The following is a 20,231-nucleotide window of genomic DNA, read 5'->3' on the forward strand; positions in this document are numbered from 1 at the left end:
GTCCAAGGAGAGCAGTGGAAGGGACCAGGCCTCCAGCGGGGGGTCACTATAAGAAGAGGTAGAGCAGCATCGTGCCAGGGGTTGGCCCTGCCAGGCCGCGTGTTGGAGCCCGGCTGTTCTTAGGTGGGATTTGAGGAGTTCTTCAGGAAGCGTGCCCTGTTCTTGATGCACTCAGCTGGTACTGACGGCTTGTTTCGGGGTCTGACTAGTGCACTTTGCCTTCCTTTCAGGAAACCTACTTTGGAGAGTGTACAGATTCCAGCGACAGCGATTCCACTCATCTTAGAAATTCCACTGGCTCTGTCTCCGAAGATGATGTAACTGATTCACAAGATTATTTCGGTTTATCCAGAAAAAATAAAGCAAGTGGCGCATGGAAAGAAAAACCCAGATCACAAGAAGCTATCCCCGCTCTAAATAAGTTGGCAGTGAATAAAGAGACAGCTGGTGAGCTTGAGACACTCACGGCAGCACCGCGAGAGCCTTCCGCCACATCCCCTGTGGCTTGGGAGAAGCCCTGGACAGCGGCGTCTCGATTGGAGACTGATAGAACGAGAGATGTTCTAGGTGAGGTAGGACGAGCAGTGGGAGTCAGAAGGAGCGCTGAATCCCTGCAGGCTGACGGGGCGCATCACATGCCCAGCGGGAGCCTGTGGGGTGAGAGGTCGTCCAGCAGCCTAGCAGGGGAGAAGGAGGAAGCCGCTGGGAAGTCCCTCCTTCACAGGGGGCCGCTGAATGAGCTCGCCGAGTCTGGAGGACAGTCCTTGCCGTCCAGAACGACAGGATCACACACATCAGAATTCACCCAGTGGACACTTGCTGATGAAGTCGCTTTGGAGACAGGATGTGTCACCAGATCTGGCCCTCTGCAGAGAGGATCCAGAGAAACAGAAAAGGACAAAGAGGTTAAGCAGGGGTCTGCTTTGGAAGAATCGCCTGAACTAGAGGATGACAGAGGTGATGCAGCTGACGTGATGGGTCCAGCAGGGCCTGATGTTAGAGCTGGTGTTTCTTCCTTTCCTACCTCGGTACCAGGCTCTGTTTGCAGTAATCCTCAGTCTTCCCAGCTAGAGTACGTTAGTGAGGCAGATATTCCAACTAAAGTAATCCCTCCTAAACTGCACCATTCGGAACAAAAAGTGCAAACTAAAACTTCATTGCAGTCTGAGCCACGAGAGCATTCTGCACAGGAGAACGACCCGGAGAGCAGCTTGCGTGCTTCGAGTGCTGAATCGGGGGCACCTAATTTGAGTGATCAGAAGAGCAGGGAGCTAGAATGCACAAAACCTGTACAAGGCTTGACCAAAATCTACTCCTTTCCTCAGTCAGTGTTCAGGAAGGCCACAAAAGATGGGCACTGTGAAACTCAAGATCCAGGAATAGAGCTCACACTACAGACGTCAGATTTGACTTCACTGGCAGATTCTCAGATCAAGAGCGGCTCTGGTCTTGTGAGAAGCACTTCGTGGCACCGTAGTGATCTGTTAAGGAGAAGTGGGGAGAGCCCGGGAGCTGCCTCAGAACACGAACAGAAGAATGAGCAGAAGACGCCAACTCCACAGAACAGAGGGTCGGCAGCTGTGCCTCAGCTTCCTGCAGAAAGTAACGGACCTGTGGAATTCAAGGCTGCTGCTTCCTTGCTGCCCAATCAAGTGTCAGTCATCACAAAGCAGGTCAGACCCCCGAGGACGCAGAGTGCTCCCTGGGAGCCCTCGACACTGAACAGGAAGCAGCCGTGCTTAGCGGCTAGAAATTGTGAGAACACAAGTGAGGAGACAGCTTCTGTAGCAGAGTTCGGTGGGGAAGGGGAGGACACAGCCAGAAACACCAAGGGAGCGGCTGCCCAGAACACTGCACCGGAGGCTTCTTCCTCTTGGAGAAAAGGAAATTTTGATCCTCCGAGTGCTTCTTTACCAGCAGGAAATTTGGATTGTTCTGTGGATGTTAAGGTATCTTTCTCTTCTGAAGGCACCTTTACCCACAGCCAGGAGGATTCGAGGGACACTGCCACGCAGGACGAGGCACAGGCACCCAGGCCATCTCCTTGCTCCATGGGTCCGGACGCATGCGCGGCGGAGGGCAGTGATGGGCTTCCGGCTGAGCTGGCAGTGTCAGGAGGCTGCCCTGTGGAAGAAGCACCCCGTAGAGACACTGGCACACCAGGCACCGAGGCCCTGGCTGTTACCTGCAGTCCCCCCAGCATGGCACAGGGTACTGACGAGCCTTGGAAGGTGGCATCTGGAACTCCTGGTGCCACTTTCCCGGAACACTTTGTCACCATAGGTGTCACCTTTTCATCACCATTGTGCAGTAAAACTGAGACCCAGGACCTCTCCCAAAGCAGTCTGCTGGGTGCCTCCTTGTGTTCTGCAGGGATTCGTGAGGCCCGGGAGAAGGACAGTGAGGTGGAGGGGAGTGAGAGCTTGTTCAGCTGTAGTGAGAGTGAGCTGGAGGCTGACGGGCCAAGCAGGGGACCACAGGGTGCTGTGGGTGATGCCCAGAAGGCTTTGGGGGACAGCGAGGCTAGGGGGCCCGAGACCGGAGCTTCCCTAGAGCTGGGCGATTTGACCTCAGCACTGCAAGAGTTTAACCTCAGTCCTTCTCCTGACATAGACAGGCTTTCCACATCAGGGGTCCTCATGTTTCTAGAGAGTTGTCAGTTACAGGACTGTAGTTCAGGGGACTCTGTTTCCGAATGTTCTAGCAAGGGAGCCCTAAGTAAAGAAGTGGACAAAAAGTTAAAGCCAAGCGGAATCTCGGGAGAGCAGGGTGGGGAGCAGCGCTGTGAAGAAGAGACACCGGGAATCCCTGGGGAGTGGATTGAAGCCGAGGACGATGCCTGTTCCGTACAAGCACCCAGTCCCCTTGCTCAGTGTTCCTTGGAAATACAGTCTGAGGTTCTCACCAGAATTGGACAGGAACTTGAAATAAGCCATGAGGACTGCGATGGTAACGATACTGGTAATTTATTGCTCTTAAACATATATGACAGCCTGACAATGGAAGATCTGAAAGAGAACGTTCCACCTCCTCGAGAAGTGACACCCCACGCCCTGGAACTGCCCCTAACCCCCGATGGGCAAGGCAGCTGTCCTGTGAAGGGTGGGCCTCACCCTGAGCACGTTGAGAGCAGACCTCAGGACAGTCCCCAGGCCACTGTGTCTGCCGCCCACAGGGAGTGCCCGTCAGAAGCTGCCGCTGCAGAGGCCGGGACCAAGCACAGCACTGGCTGTGAGGCTGAGGGAGCTTTTCAGTGTCACATTCCCGCAGCAGCCTCAGAAGTCATAAACGTCCTGGTAACTGAGGCACAGAGCCTCGTCACGGACGAGGGGGACAGCTGGGCAGATGTCAGTGGCTTCGCCAGCTCTCCAGACGTGGAGCAGCTTGCGCTGTGCGAGAGTCACGGAGATGTCCCTGTTTCTCGGGTGCAGGAGCAGGGTGCGCTGGAGGCTGCTTTTGCTTCCGTGGCACCTGCAGAGAGGGCCCCAGAGACGAGTGCCCCCAGCCCTGCCTCTCAGGGGCCTCGGTGTGGCGGTGACCTCTCAGGAGTCCAGGAGGACGTCTCCAGCAGCGGGCAGAGCACAAACTTTGATAAGAGCCGTCTGCGGAACAGACCTGTCAAGCCCAGTATCTGGATCAGTTCTCAAATATACGACCAGACATTTGAGACTCCCAGCGTCACCTCTGATCACACATATTATAACTGGAAACTCGAGCCATCCGGGAAAAATAAGAGCCGGTCAAAGACTCCCAGCAAAGATCAGCCCAGCAGGCCAGCAAAGGCTCTGGCTCCCTGCAGAGGGGAAGCTGGTCAGAGTGAAGTTGCCCAGCTAGGGTCAGGGGACAGAGGTAACACAAAGACTCCCCGAGGGCAGGTGCAGCCCGTCCTGGCGAAGGCCGACACGTCCACGCCCACAGACTGCACTCTGGACACGCTGAACAAGATCCTGCAGGAGGTGGGGCGGACTTCGCAGCCACTGTCGCTGCTGTCGCCACTGCCGTCCCCGCCCAGCCCGAGCCCCCCGGCCTCTCCTGCCGACCTGATGTGCCCGTCCTGTACAGCCCCAGCGCCGCCTGTGTTGTCTCCTTGGCCAGAGGAGCCCGGGCCAGCCTCACCGCCGGGGCCCTCCCCGTCTCCCTCCGCTGCCCCAGCGGCGGCAGGGGGGCGGATCGTGTCCTCTCCTTTGCAGTTTTGTGCGGCCACACCAAAGCACGCACTTCCCGTGCCCGGCAGGCTGCCGCCCTGTGCACCTGCCCACACCACCGCTGTGGGCGGCCCTCAGGAGAACTCTGTGAAAATCCTCGACACCATGTACCCGGAGCTGTCTGCCAGGGCTCGCACCCTCAGCATCCTCAAAGGGAACCTCCAGTTGTCTCGAGGTTCGTCCGCAGATGGGAAGACTTTACCAGGGCCTGTGAGTGCCCTGATAGGGCTCAAGGCGATCACTTCCTCATCGACCGCTTTCGTCAAAACTGGGGGCACCTCCGGTGGTGACAGTAACCAGGAGCGGCCAGGAGATTTGAGGACTCAGCCAGACTCGGGGGTGAAGAGAACATTATCAGCGTCAACTCCGAGGAGTGCAAAGAGACTGCGCCTGGATATCGAGTCCCTGGAACCAGAACCCGTGGGGACTGGTGCCACACGCAGCCCCAAGAACCCCCTGGGAAACCCCCCTCCGCCTGAAGTTGAGCCCACAGAACAGGAAGGCAGCGCGGCTACAGCCACCGGTCCAGTGTCCCAGGTCCCTGCGAAGCCGAAAGAAACAGTGGAGTCTCATGATAAAGCCATAGCTCGCGCACTGAAGAAAATTGCCGAGTCTTCCTTTGATCTCTTACCTGTCATTCGCAGTCATGTGTATGTGGGCAATATCTCGAAAAAGCCCATAATGCGAGACCAAGAGAAGGAAGTTGTTTATGAATTTAGCACAACGAAGAAGGTATGTGGCTGCTTTCCTCTGAGTGTACTAGGAACTGCAGGCTCTCCAGGGCGGGGCCTCTGCTGTCTGCAGAAGGGGCAGGTGACCCTGAACTGAAGTTTCATTGCAAGGGTGAGCATCACCCATGTAAACACCAGGGCAGATACTGCTAGCCAACATCGTACCATTTGAGATACAAGACGCAATGTGTTTGATAGTTTGCACACATGGGATGGGTTAAAATGTTAAAACAGTTTTCTTTAGCTTTAATGCGGGCACAGAGCAGTGCATGTGCTTTGCTGTGGAGGTCTTACAGCAGGGCTCCCAGTAATGAACGCCGCAGGTGAAGCCGGAGGAAGGTCACTTTGCAGGTTTGATCTCCAGTGGTTCCTTGTGTGGGTGATTTCCCACGCTTGATGGTTCACGCTGCAGTGGTTACTGCACATCCCTGGAGTCCTTGTGGCATAAATACTTTGTTTTTTATTACAGTGGTACCTTGGTTCACAAGCTCCATTCTCTCCACAATTCTGAGTGCAAATCGAACTGGACCAGAACTAAGTCAGATTTGAGAACTAAATCAAATCTCCCCATAAGGTCAACATTGAACCTAACCATTGAATTTGATTTGGTTCTTGCCCAACTCAATTTGCTAGCAGAATCTTGGAAAGAATCAAGTTTATGATCTGAGACATCACTGTACTTTCTTTGAAAAGGTGTTTTTTGGTTTTTCAGGGTTTTTTGAGTGATGAGTTCCATAGTGCCATTTAACGATCCTCTTCCTGAAGAAGGAAAGTGTTCCCCAACATTTTAATATCGAAACAGTAGACGGAGCAACGAGAGAATAGGAGGATTAAACTATGCTCAGCACACGCGCACACACACAATTGTTTTGGCAAAGCCCAGAAAACATTACTTACTGAGGCGGTAGTGACAGTAGGTAGCTAGGTGTCCTCAGACTTGCCCTGTGGCATCTGTGGCCTTACAGCCACAACGAAGGGGCAGACACGGAGCGTTTGTACCCTGCCAGCGCTGGTATTTCCCAGGCTAAGCAAGTTGCTACCAGTTACCCTGTGGTCCTCCTCCTGACACCATACAACTTACATTTTTCTAGTAGATACTAGTTGTTACTGACAGTCTTTTAGGTGGGCTACAGGCACATGTAATGTACTTTGCTGTTCTGTTCTTTCCGATCCAGCATTTAGCAGAGTGCTTGCTTCACTCCATTCTCTCAGAACTGAAGATTCAGAAGGTGTCCGTGGACCACAATTACATGCACGCCCTCTGCAGAGTGTATGTGGGTATTTGTCGGCAGCTGGGAGACTTGGCAAGAGCTCGCTTGTTTTGCTACAGCCTGCTGAAGGAAGGTATGTGTAGACCGGGGCATTTCTGTATTGAAAACAATACTGTTGTTTTTCTTACCTAATTCTTGGAACTCTGTTTTTGGGTTTACTGTGGAGTATCATTGAAAATCATGCTAAGGTACATGATTTAGAGCACATAAATAGCGTAGCTGGTTTTCAGTAGCATTTGCTTAGTCAGCACATGCGTTTTCCCTTGAACATGAATACTAGGGTGTTTCTCGTGCCTGTGCACGTGCCCATGTGTGGCTGACAGTTTACAGAAAGGCTTCTAGATGACAAGCCAGGCTGCCGTGCCTCGAGCTGGGAAGGGCAGCACTGGCATGGGTTCACCAGCTCCTGAGAAGTGCATCAGGCGTGAGAAGGAGATGAGCACGAGGGTTATTCTGTGGCGATCCTTTCGTTATTGTTGCTGCAGTCTCTACTAAGGATCAAGGTAGGACTTCTTTGCCTCAGATTGCCTGTGTTTTTAAATCAGGAAATGATATGCCAGTGCAACTTAATATCATGCCAGGTCTAAGTGTTGTCTACAAATAAGTATTTACTCTTTTAGTGGGAGAAGATAAACTGTCCCTTCAGAATGTACAACCCAGTGGAAGAGAGAGAGTCATTTAGTCATTGGGTATGGTACTGTGCAAAATTAATTGAATCAGTTCAGGACATCAAGGCAGCCATGCATGGCAGTGCAACCAGAGACACTCCTGAAGGAGGACTTTCAGAGCTGCTTCTGAAAATGGCAAGAACAATGAGATGAGTGTGTTCAGAGTGATGGGATATTTTGAGGGCAAACAAATGAGTTATGATACAGTAAGTGATTTGCATCGTGGACCCAGACAGGAGAACGGGGGTGGGACCATTCTAGTACATGAGTACATGAGTACATGAGTACTAGAGCTGGTCCTGCTGCAACTCGGGAGCAGGGAGATACCCATGAGAACAGACTGCAGTGAAAACGAGCTTGGTCAGCAGGCCCTTCCTTCCAGGGTGCCTGCTGCGCGACAGGAGCTCTGCGGCTGTGAGCACCGCGGGGGCTAGAGGACCGTGGCAGCATCACACAGACGGACCGACACTGGTGTTAGTGGCGGGCGGTGGAGCGGGGCAAGACGTGGGCTCCGCCAGTCTGTGTGGATTTCTTTCCTGTCCACCGCAAACCCATTTCCACTGCAGTGTCTGTCCCTCCTGAGTCCCTCAGCTGCGTTAGCGCTCACTCTCGTACTCGTTCGCCTGCTCTGTACCCAGTTCTCCTTGCTGTTCGCAGGGCACACATCACTCCTTACTGTAGCAGCGCTGGTTTGTTTGCCGTCTCTTCCACTGGAGTGTACATTCTGAAGGGTTGGGAGTTTGTTTATCTTGTCCCCAGTGTGTCTCCACTCCAGAAAAATACACTACTGGCAGGCATCAACTGTATCTATTACGGATTCATAGCCTGAGGAGTCCAGAATCTTCCCTTGTTAAAGTAACTTTTGAATTGAACAGGTCAAAGTAGGCCTTGAGTGTATGCTTTGATATTTACCCGTTCTTTTTAGACACATGGTAATGATAGATACAGTGGAACAGAGAAAATTAATACGCTATGCTTTTGTGACAAACAGGGTCAAAATCTTCACATTGATTGGCATAGTCATTTATTGGAACAAAGCTTTTTTAGTAATATTGACACATTTATTAAGTGATACAGAAATTCCACTTATACTACATATCCAGCAGAAGAGACATACCCTTGCATAGACTGTAGTACACAGGTGTTTACAGCACCTTGATTCATAGTAGCCCGTAGCTAAAAGTGAGTGTCCATCAGCAGTGAGTGACCACAAAGCTGATGTGCCGAACAGTGGAGTGCCGCTCACCGTCAGTGTATTGGTGCACAGAAGCACGTGGGTGAATCTCGGGAACTGTGCTGAGTGGGGAAGTCAGATAGCAGTGTGCCTACTGCACCCATCCATGACGGAGTGCTTGGCAGGAGACACTGACCTCAGGGATAGTAAGCGGATCAGGGTCCAAGTGAGGGAAGTGTGGGATGATGGGTATTGGCTGGCAGTGGAGGTTGGTTGCCTGGATTTATTTGTTTATCATAATTCACCGATTTCTGTGCTCAATGAGTATATTTGATTGTATGCATAGATCAGCCAGATTGTAGAAGAAAATATTTACAATGAAATTAATGCAAAAGCTGTATATTACAAACCTCTCCACAAATCAAGTTTTCTATCCTGAAAGTCATCTCTACCTGTGTGGATGCGTAAACATGTCCAGTAAGGACATAAGTCAGCTGGGAGAATTCTAGGGATATGGAACTTAGACAAAGAATTTTGTCCAGTTTTTATGTGTCTGAGAGCTCTTTTTTATATAGCTCTGTATATTTTTGTACTATGTTTAAAATTTGTCTAAATAAAGTATGGCAGAGGAGAGAGATTTCGCAGTACTGGTAAGATGGAGCCCCCTGGCCGCTGCTCACAGCGCGCTCAGCTGTGGGGTGCACGCGAGGCAGGAGTGCGGTGAGCTTTATCTGGCTAGCTCTGCATTCGTTCACTTGGTCACACTTGAATGTTTCTTATATTGCTTGATTTCTTGTAGATTTTCCAGAGTCTGAGAAATTGACTTTGTTTATTGCAAACATGTGGCATGAGGTGTTTGTCTCTCCGTCGGTGATTAGTAAAGCCATGCAGCTGGTTGCCAGGCAGCGTGCCAAAGGGGAGGTTCTGAGCTGTTTGAAAGCCTTTCTCAACTGGGAGAAGGTGAGCATTTTTCCTTAGTTCTTCTACTGCTGTACTGTATTTGTAGACCTTGCATAAACGCTATTACTTATCTTTGGATTTAGTTTGGTTTAGTTCATAAGCATTTTAGAGATATTCACTGTCCTATTAGATCCTTTAAATTAGGAGTTTAGCCCAAGCTTCTGAATTTTTTGAAGTATTCATGAGCCATCCCAAGAAGAAATGTAGGTCTGTGGACTGTGTTAACTTCCCAGAGTTTGTTTCATCTGCTAACTTTTGACTGGTGAAATCCATACCTCCGTATCTGTGGATGAAGGGCGTGGAGTAGGTGTAAGTCATTTGATCTACAGTAGGTACTTTGGTGAAAAGCTGATTCCCATTTCTTCCTGTTCAGCTTCTTCTGAATTTCCTATGCTGTATTTTTCTTTCTGGTTGACAGAACCGGTATTTGTTCTAAGTAGTTTGCTCTCATGTGACCTTTCACTATTTTGTCTTTTTGATTACCAATGTATGAAAGTAGACAGTGTGATCAAAATATATGGTGAATGTTTACATTAAAACATTGCCCTTAATCCCCCTCAAAATGCTTCACTCATTTTGAACACACGTCTCCGTCCTTGCTGTTGCCTCTTTCTGAAGTGTTTCTGGAAATCCTTGCCTGGTGTCTTTTCATGAGGTATTAAAAATACACTGAATCCTGCTGCCTAGTGCCATCCGATAGAAAGGTAAGGCAAAACCATTACAGTGTGTCCTCCTCTACTTTAGTCACTGGGTATGGTACTGTGCAAAATTAAACGTTTTGAGTCAATTCAGGACATCAAGGCAGCCATGCATGGCAGTGCAGCCAGAGACACTCCTGAAGGAGGATTTTTAGAGCTGCTTCTGAAAATGGCAAGAACAATGAGATGAGTGTGTTCAAAGTGACAGGGGATATTTTGAGGGCAATTAATGGCAGTGTGTCTTTGACTGTAATAATTTTTAAAATTTAAATATTCAACATATTTTTCAATTACACCTCATAGTATTTGGATTGGTGGTCTTTTATTTATAATTTTTTGTCTAATGAGAATCTACTTATGATCTTAGTAAGTAGTAAACTTTACTACTACTTCAGAGGTTGATTTTTCTTTCATTATTTCCTTTTCTTTTAATGAGCATGTATTACTTTAATGTTTTAAAAAAATCCTCATAGTTTATGCATTCAGTGGAATTTTAGGTAAATATTTGTTAAGCTTTTGTTTATAGACAGAAAAGGAAAGAGCTACTGGTGGTCCAGAGTTAGGTGAATAGAAAAGCAAATCTGTAATCACCTCTTCAGCAACCTGCCTAGACACACCCATGTACCTCTGCAAGGTGCTATTCAAAATAGCAGTGAGTCCGTTAGCAGTCAGGAGACTTCCCCTTCTGGGGTGAGCTCGGTGTACAGTAGCACGCGTGAAGCCCATTCGCGGCCTGGGCTCGCAGTGGGTGCATCAGCTACATGCAGCCCCCTAGAGGGGATGGCTCTTACGTAAAACATTTGCAACCAGGAATTTCAAATTTCATTGTTTTTTGCTTTTAGAGATACTTGCCTAGACTTTATGTGCTGAGCATCCCTAAATCACAGCGTCCAAACTGTTCTGAATAGGGGCTGGGGATTTAGCTCAGCGGCAAAGCGCCTGCCTGGCAAGTGCAAGGTCGTGAGTTCGGTTCCCGGTACCGGAGAAAAACCAAAAAAAAAAAAAAAAAAAAAAAAAAACAAACTGTTCTGAATAAAAACTTGGAGCAGCCACACATGGGTCTCAGGGTTAGACCAGAGGTGTTCAGGCTGCATGGAGTGTGGGAAGCGCTCCAGCTCTTCGGGTGCTCCCTGCCCAGGCTTCTGCAGTGAGCTGATGGAATGTGCAGACATCCTCCATGTGGAAAGGACCACTCATCTTAACTTGCTACTCACTCACAACGTTGCAAAGTTATAAGCCTCTTTTAAAAGCTTTTACGTGCATGACTCTTATTTTGTCGATAATCAGTTGTTATAGAAGTGTCTTCACTTTGGCCAAGGATTAATGTTATCTTAGTTCGTATTTAAGAAGTTAACATCTCCTAAATGATCAGTCTTATTTATAAACTTCAGTAATATAGTTGTCTTTTTTTTAAGATAATCATAAACTTAGCATATATACCTCAAAAATACATCAAACTTGACCTTCAAGTATAATTATCAAAACCTTTCTAGTAAGCACTTAGCAGTGTTTGAATATAAAAATCTAACTGAGGATGTGGAATGTGAGTTGCATTAAATAGTTAAATATTATTCACATGCTTCTAAACATTTGTAATTAGTATCATAATTCTAATACAAAATAGTATAATGTGTAATTATAACTTAAACAGCAAATTCTCGGTGCTTCTTCATAGCATAAATAAAGCACGTGTGTAGTGATGCTTCGGTTCACAAAGGCTTCTGTTCTTGAACTCCACATCAGGTTGACACACAAAACCACAGCCATCTTCCCTGCATGAACACGAATGTGACCATCGTCCCCCGAATGGTGGGACAAATTAAGGTCATGAACTGTGGTACCGCTGTACATTATCACATGTTCACAGACACTATAATATATACCCTTATATATGTACAAAGAACGAACAACTAAAGCAACTGAAGTCTGAATTAGAGTCTCTGCATGTCTAAATTTACTTCTGCGTCTTCTCGGTGTACAGAGTTACTGACTTCCCTGAGGGGAGAATATTTGCCTTTTTGGTTGAGTTTGGCTTGTCAGGTAGATATTTCTGGGCTATGATTTAGTTATGGGTTTTATGACGCTAGAAAGCTTTGAGACTCTTTCAGATTACTTACACACAAGCTATACATTAACATGTTGAGCCCTTCAAATAATAAAGCCCGTTTCAAAGGCCAGGCTTTGCTCTGTATCGAGGGTGGAAGTCGTTTTCACGTAATGTATTACTTTTACACTGCAGTTTGCCCAGAGTGCTGGTGCAAGTGAGAGATAGCACAACCACTTCGGCAAGTAGGTGATTCTTATAAAGTTAAGCGTATTTTAGCAAAGGATCCAGCAGTTCTACTCCTAGATATTTATTCAAAATAAAGTTCACACGCCAAGACTTGGACATCAGTATTCATAGAAACATTCCTAAGAGCAGTAAGCCAGATGTCTGTCAGCAAGTGCGGTGGTCATCCAGCAGTTATACACCTGTATGGCAGGTTACCACAGCAATAAAAAGGAATACTTAAACCACTGCATACAACAATATGGGTAAGTAACAAAGATAAATACACACAAATGTAAAAGAAGCTGGAATGGCTGATTTAATTTTATGAATATGTGGGAAAGGCAGACTGATCCACAGTGTCACAAAGACTGACGGGATTTAAAGAAGCTTTTAAAGGCTTAATTTGTTTTTATTGTCACATTATAATTGTCTAATTTGAGTTGCTACAGATTTACCTTCCTAGGTGGATTGTAGCTAAGTTGTTTTGTACCTTAGTGAATTCAGCATCCTGCCTGCTATCTCTCACTGTTCTATAATCTTTAATAGTATGACTGGGATAAATAGTTTCTCACTCAAAATGCAGCCATTTCAGAAAGTTATTTTGTCAGGTTAAAGGCTGACTCATCTCATGCTTACTGTAACCCTTGAGATTACTTATGTCAGATGTACTGGATTTGGGACTCTGAATTGTGTTTTTTAAATGTATTTATTGTTTCCTTCCATAGAATGCTCCTGTAGATGTTGGCATCATGGTTTCTAAGCTGCTTTTGACCATACAGTTATGTCCAAAAACAGAATTCCAGCCCAGTGAGAAATTCGGGGAAGACCTGAGTGATAACACTTGGGAATACATCTTTGCCATCGATCTACTCTGCTCCCATCAGAAGTGGGTTTGGACGCATGATAACATCATCAGGTTGGCTATTTTGCTGACTCCGAGAACAGTTATTCCATTTAATTGTAAGATAGTCTGTGGTTCGAAAGTTGTTTCATAAAGACAGCCGAGGCGTTTTTATTTTGATGGAGTGGCTGTCACTTCCCTTTGCTTGAGCTTTCTGTAGTGTCCTCCGTACTTCTCACTGCGCTCTGTGACTGTCTCTTCCCAGTGGAAACGGCTCGCAGGGAGGGCTCACTAGCATATCGTCAGCATCCGCGAGTGCGTGTTGGATGTACTGTAGTCTTTACCTTACAATGCAAGTGCTGTGAAAGTCCAAAGGAACAGAAACATTCAGAATTACAGCTCCTCACCCAAGAGAGAGCTAAGCCTGATGTTCCAGGCAGGCACTGTGTCCGCTGAGCTGGCTTTTCTCGACGCTCTGTCCTTCTGGCCATGCCCCTGCCATCTGTGAGAGAATGGAGCGCACCGCCACGCAGACACTTCATAGGTCTTTGCGTTCCCATGGAGCCCTAGCTGAGAAAGGCTGGCTGAAGGGAGTTTATGAGATCGGGGACATTCCCCAAAGGGTTGTAACCCATGCTCTCGGAGTCCTGAGGACGCCTCCTGTGGGAATGACCGTTGCAAGGACTGTCTTACGAGGATGCTCTTTCCTTCCTCTCTTCCTCCAGTGCTAGGAAAGGCTGCGCATCTACAGGTCGCGCCACAGGGGCTGAGTTGTAGTCCAGCCACAGAATGGGATTTGGCTGTATTCAGATGCATAGCTCTAAACAGACTTGCATGTGTCAGCGTGGAGAAGTGTCTCGCAGTTCCTGAGAAAGTGGCCAAGCCATGCGTCAGTGCCTGTGTGAGGACAGACGGTTTATGTGGCCTCCTCTCCCCCGCTCCGTACAGGAGTCCACAAGGCAAGGCCCTTCTCTCCCTCACGGACCAGGGGCCAGAGCAAGGAGCTGTCAGCGTGCTCTGTCCATGGTCCTCCCGCTAGCGGTGGGGACTGCACGGACCACTGGAATCTGCTGGGAGACTCCAGAGCCTGCCTTCCCCCTCAGCGGTCAGGCGCTGCACCCACCATGCTGTGAGGCAGGCGTATCTGGAAAGAACAGCCAAAACCAGAGGTGTGAGAGCTCTCTGAGATGGCGTTGTTTGGAGCAGTTTCTGTGTTCCACTTTTATGTGCATCTGTCTTTTCTGATGATACGTTAGGAAACCAAGCAAGAACTCAGGACCTTCCTGTCAGAAAGAGCAAGAAGGGCGTAGCTACGCTGTGTTCAGGCCAGGGAAAGTTCCTTTAATCCACCTGCAGTGTGCTTGCATCTGTGATACCGTTGCCCTTCAGCTTAGCTCTTCCTGCACACATGGCTTGCTTTCTCTGAGAACTTCCCAGTTCTCTGTGGGCTTCTGGTCTCAGGCTGCCTTAGCACCTGGGAAATCCAGACTCCCCATTTCCTGTGCTGTGCTTTGGGATACCATAAAAAGAGAACAGAATAAAGATTCGAGGGTGGCTGGGCATTTGCAGCTCCTTTTAAGTCAGTGCGGGCACAGACACCCTGAGTAGGCAGGGTGTGTCCTTCCGGGGTTGTCTGCTCTCCTTCAGGGTAAACTGGCAGCTGTCGGCGCTCACTCTGTTCACTCTCTGTCTGTGGCCCATGAACAGCGGCAGGTATTGGAGTACTGACGCCCACAAACCTTTCATGTTGTTGTTTTACAGTAAGGAACTGTGGCCTGTGATGGATAAGTGGATAAAATACAGGAAAGGACATGCGAACGTTGCGTATACTCCCGATGTGATTGTAGCATCCGTCCTGAGACTGATTGGTGAGTTGCTTCACTCCTGCTGTGCTGTCTTGGCGGGGGAATCGTGATGCCTGGTTGTGCAGCCGGCAGAGCAGGTGCCGTGTGCCTCTCCCTCCTTATTCACGCTCAGTCCTTACACACTAGGTTGTATCCGCCTTTATCAGCGATCAAGATTTGCCACGTCGGTACATCTGCTTCTTCATTGTCCTCTTGCTTCCAGATGCTAATACCAGTACCATGCACAGCAGAGTACATAGTTGGTAGGGATAGTCTCATGGGTATCTAAAATCAAGATACTGTCCCACATCCCACGCAGATTTTCATTCTTCCCCAATTAAAATCACCATTAAACTTTGAGTGAGCTGGGTGCAGTGGCGCACGCCTGTAATACCAGCACTCAGGAGGCTGAGGCCGGAGGATTGCTGAAAGTTTGAGGCCAGCCTGAACTACACAGCAAGACCCTGTCTAGAGAAAGAAATCAAAAAGAGCTGGGGATGTATGTTAATGCCGAGGCCCTGGGTTCAATCCCTAGTACACAGAAATACTTTGAATGAGTCATAGATTCTCCTCGTTCTCAGAGCTAAGGACAGTGCTATACAATAAAATGAGCAGTAATTTTTTTTGAGATGAATGTCCTGCCACGTGGCCCAGGTGAAAGTAATAATTTCTTGAAGGTTAGTTGCAGTGTGAAACCTTAAGCCTTATCAGTGAACTCTTCATACTGTTTTATTAAAGTCCACTGGTCTAGCTTGCACGGAGCAGGATCCATTTGCCTCAGGATGAATTTTTAACCTACGTTGTTTAGTTGGAAATAAATGATCCATACGCATCTTCAAATTGCAGCAATCTGAGCGAACCCACGCTTCCCAGCACCAGTCTCTTCTCAGATGAGTCTCCTGGAGGAGAGCTGTCACGCTCAGCAGCTGGCAGAAGTGGCCCCAAGATTCTGGCTTTGCTAAGGGCTCAAGTGTTGCCCTTACCTGCAGTGGTGACTTTCCTGGAGTCACAGCTCTCGTTGCTCCTTGCTGAGAACGTGTCTGCGCTGTCCAGATACCCAAGTTTTGTTGCGTACAACCCACACATGCACACGTGCTTTTCTTCTCGGAGGCCTGTGCCCCGGTGTGCAGGGAGGGCTGTGCGCATTTCTGAGTTGACTGTTGACTGTCCCTGAGTTTTGCGCTCCAGGGCCAGCTCTCAGGAGGGCGATTCTGACTGCTGCTTGCGCCCTGCTGAGATGCTGGGGTTTTTGAGCTGCGGGCAGCGCGAGCTGAAGAGCGGCCTCATTGTGAGATCCCCCCGCCTCAACCCGGTGTGTTAGGCCGCGGGGCTGGATCTGCAGTCACCTTCCCCCGTCCCCATCCCTGTGGGCGCTCACACTGGGGCGCACGTGACGGCAGTTTCCAAGGAGCGTGTTGGTGGGAGTGACCTCTGCTCTCACCTCCGTCAGGAGCGTTTCCCATCCCACCCGTCGAAGCCGTTTCTCAGGCCGCAGCCTGGCCGGGAGAGCCTGGGTCGCGTTGCCTGTGTGTGAATGCAGGAAGAGACGATGAGCGTTGTGGTGACTCCCGGAAGACAAACCGCTTTGTTAAGTCTCGATGTTTCACTGTTTCAGCTGCTTTCACTTAACGGTACCCACTTTGACCTCAGGATGTTAAGGTTTAATGTTATAAGGGGGAAAACACAAATTTAAAATTTCTGTGAAAAGTTAACCAACATTTCACTGAAGACTTTACACTTCATTTTGTTTCCTCAAGGTCGCCTGGGCCAGTTGGGTTTAAAGGAAGGATTTCCAACTACTGTGAAAAATATCAGTTCAGTTATTGGGATGTTCATACAGCATGCTCAGGATGAAGGTAAAAGTCTTGCTTATTAAATTGCTTTCACTTGCCGTTTAAACTGTTTTTACATCTTTACTGGGTGCCGGGTTCTGTGCTTCTCTCCCTGCATATTGTGTGTGTGTGCGCACGTGTGCATGGGGTCTGGTTATTCACATGGCCTGCTTATTCGCATAATGAGCCCTGCTGGGCAGTGCTTCTCTGAGGAGGAAGTCTCTCCTGCCCCCATGGCTGGGCCTTGCCCCCAGGTACTGTCCCTGTGCTGTGGGCTTAGGCTGGACGCCCCACAAGGCCATCTGCTGGAGCTGTGTCCTGCCTGTCCCAGGTCACAGGAAGGCCGTGCTGCCTGTGGGAGAATCAGCATTCCCACATGCTCAAGTTGGCATGGGACTGGGACGCTGGATGCCTTGGGACCGGATCTGCATGGTGGGGTTCTGTCCTCGTGTATGTTCTGCATAGTGCGTAATTACGTATCCTACTCTCTCGTGGAAGAAGCTTAACTCAGAGTAACCGTTAGTGGTGACTGTGGCTTCAGGCAAGGAATAAGAGAGTTGAATAGCTCATCAGAAACGTGTGAAGTGGCGTCTTGAGCACCGTGTGGCACCCGAAATGGTCTTGCCCTAGTAGGGGCTGTGTCTTCAGCGTGCTGTGCTGAGCTCACAGAGAGCACGAAGGTGCTTTCATTTCCTGCGGTCCTTCCAGACTGCAGGGTCACTGCCTCGGTTGTGCCCTGCTCCTCTGTGGAAATAGTGTCCTCCCCCGCCCAGCCCAGAGTCCAGATGTGTGAGAGCACGGCGCCCGGGGCTTGTCGTGCCGACACACGCGGGCCCCTGTCTGTCGCTGGCTGGGCAGGGCCCTGTGAGTGGAAGAGGAGCCCCGCTCGGTGGCTGTCTGTTAGGACCGCATGGCACTGCCACAGCTCGGCACGGATGCCGGGTCCGCCTTGGAGTTGGATGATGCTTTCCTTACGTCCTGCACTGAAGCCCAGGGGGAAAACGGTCACCAGGTGCAGAGCGAGGAAGGGCCTTCCCAGCCCTGTCGGTCCAGGTCCGCTTCGCTGCAGAGAGAGCTCTTTGAACTGGGCCGCACGGCTGTGCTAATTAACAGGTTGGGGCTTTTGCCACTTGCACGGCTCTTGCGTTACCGTTTGCAGCGTCCTCGGCCTTGCTCTCTGCTTCCCCTGCGCTGCAGGCTGGGGGAGGGCTGGGAGCACTCAGTTCCGCAGATGTGTTTGGCGCTAATGTGGCAGTGTGTGGGCTTCTTCATCCTGCTGCTGTTTACTTTAAATGCGGGTGGAGCGTCCTGCTCCCAAAGGCTGCACTCGGAAGCACTCTAGAATCGGCACTGCTTTAAGCATTAACTTGACCCCACAAAGTGGAAATTTTCACACCGTGAAACTACTTCATGAACAAAATTGTTAAAAATGCATAAAACCACCTTCAGGTTAGGCGGATAAGGGGTACATGTAAATTTTGTGTTGGAACCGACTCACATCCCTAGAATACCTCACGCCGATGCAAGTGTTCCAGAACCCAGAAGAAACCTGAAACCCTCTGGCCCCACGATGGACGAGGGATGTTCGTCAGTATAGGTCTGCCTTGTTAGGCAGTGCAGCACTGGCAGGAAACCGAAACGTGTGGTGAATAGTAAACAAATTACACTTTAACTAGGTTTTAATCCAATAACTCCTAAATGAATGCTTACTACAGGAGGACGGGAATAATACAGTGTGGTGGTTCTGCCTAGAATCCCACACCGTGATCTGAGAGGTGAAAGTGTGGCACAAGGATAGGGCGTCCCTTCGTCTCCTTTCCTGGGGGTTTTCCTGTCCAAAGTCTGTTTCCGACCCTCCTGCTCATATCCCACTGCCCGTTGTGGCGTCATGCTCTTGGACCTCACTGGGGTACCATGTGCATCCGGAGATGCCCAGGCAGTGGCGCTGTGGCCAGATCCTTGGCGGCCCCGGGAGCTCCAGAGGGTGACAGTCCACTTTTTTACTTTCCCACTGTGTTGTGGATGGCTCTTGAATGTTTTGTTTTTTATTGTGAGATTTTTCTTTTACATTTAATTTTTATTTCTGACCAAAAGTGTTCTGTGTCTGTACAGTTTGTATTGCTATAACTTGTACCATTGACACTTGGAATACGAGGTATTTTCTTACGTTACCATTGATTGGAATTTCTTCTCAGATATCCCATGGGGCATCCAGCTAGCAGCTGTGTACGCTCTGTGTGACTTGAGCCCCAGCAACCCAGAGGAGACCCTGAAGACCCTGGAAGCCTGGCGGAGAAAGACCTCCCACTGCGTCCCCGCTGCAGTCGTCAGCTGCCTGGAAGAGGTCGGCACCCTGGGGACCGTGGCGCTCAGGTGAGCGGATGCCACTGCAGCAAGACAAGTGCCTTGACACGTCCCGACGCCGGTGGACTAGCGGGTTTCCAGACGGAGGAGAGACGCGCGATGCCGTGTGCCGGGCCCCTCCTCACTGCTCCGTCAGGCTGGGGGACGGAGGAGCAAGGGATGCTCCGTAAGCATCTCCTCCTAAGTGGAAGTGCTCATTTGACTTCTGGCTGTTGTGATCATGTGACATGTGGATGTATTATTGTGTCTTGGTCAAACGGAAACTTGAACTTAGCCCTTTTTTGCTGCAGAAAGTGTCCTTTTAGTGGCTTTTTAAAATTGAGTGGCATTTTATAATGAACTTAACAATGTAAGAACATGATTTTGTTCCTGAGCTATTTTTAGACGTTTTGCTGAAATGAGTATCTCGATAAAGACAAATTGGCCACAAAGAAAACTAGCAGAGTCTTCCACTATGTTAGCTGGAAGTGGGCTACAAAAGCTTTTCTCAAGATTAGTGCATAATCTACCAGAGTAAAACACTGAGAGCCATTAGCAGAAACTCATTTAATGCTTTTTCTTCGTATCGCTAAAGTCCCTTAAAAATATTTAACTATCTGTCAGGAACGGACAGCAAGGCCGAAGACGCTCTCTTGGGGACTCGTGGTCAGCAGCAGCCTGTCTCCGAGCCACCAGGGAGGGTGCCCGCGGGCGCTGTGTGCCATGTACATAGGACCGTGCTACGATGTGTCTCACATGGGGTGATATTCCACTTTCGGAATTTTAGTATTTGTACATAGAAATGGGTTTAATAACTCACCGTGATTCTGATTGGTCTTATATTCATCATTTCTTAAACTCTTGTATGTGTTTTTATAATAAAAAATAAAAGTAAGCCATGCACACTGTTGTGTTGAGAAAAACCTGGCCCTTGGCATTATTCCTGTGTCAAGATAAAGAAACGCTAGCTAGAGAGAAGAGCCCTGCTTCCCTGGACATGAGCGTAGCTCGAGTCCCAGTGACACCGCTAGCAGAGAGGTACAGAAGGGCCCTCACCATTAGATTTGGTGTTGAATTGGAATTGCTGCCGATTAAAAATGACACTTGGCAGCCTCTTAACTGCTCCCTCTGTAACTGAAACTCAGGCTTGCCTGAGCGTCCTCTGCTGGTGCCCATCCCCACTCTGGGGGTGTGTGTGTGTGTGTGTGTGTGTGTGCGTGTGTGTGCGTGTGCGTGTGTGTGCGTGTGTGTGTGTGTGCGTGCGTGCGTGTGTGTGTGTGTGTGTGTGTGTGTGTGGCAGGCTGCTCAGCAACGTAGTGCAGGGACAGTAACATCTTAGAGCACTCTGGCTAGGGACAGAAGACCTCCCCAAACTAATCACCCCACAAACAC

At 49.2% G+C, this 20,231-nt stretch overlaps 1 protein-coding gene across 1 annotated transcript in view; it reads left to right on the forward strand.

The window, feature by feature from the left end:
- The window catches only part of Ice1 (interactor of little elongation complex ELL subunit 1), a gene marked incomplete in the record, with an annotated part of 55,815 nt that extends 36,053 nt beyond the window's left edge, over positions 1-19,762 (forward strand). The window contains 7 exon segments of the mRNA XM_013505895.1: positions 231-4,937; positions 6,112-6,280; positions 8,849-9,009; positions 12,705-12,895; positions 14,582-14,688; positions 16,422-16,520; positions 18,692-19,762. Of these exon segments, the coding sequence (XP_013361349.1) occupies positions 231-4,937; positions 6,112-6,280; positions 8,849-9,009; positions 12,705-12,895; positions 14,582-14,688; positions 16,422-16,520; positions 18,692-18,873 (5,616 nt within the window).
- Between the last annotated feature and the right edge of the window lie 469 nt (positions 19,763-20,231).

The sequence above is a fragment of the Chinchilla lanigera genome, unplaced genomic scaffold (genome assembly GCF_000276665.1).
Source record: "Chinchilla lanigera isolate Chin_1 unplaced genomic scaffold, ChiLan1.0 scaffold00103, whole genome shotgun sequence".
Classification (NCBI taxonomy): domain Eukaryota; kingdom Metazoa; phylum Chordata; class Mammalia; order Rodentia; family Chinchillidae; genus Chinchilla; species Chinchilla lanigera.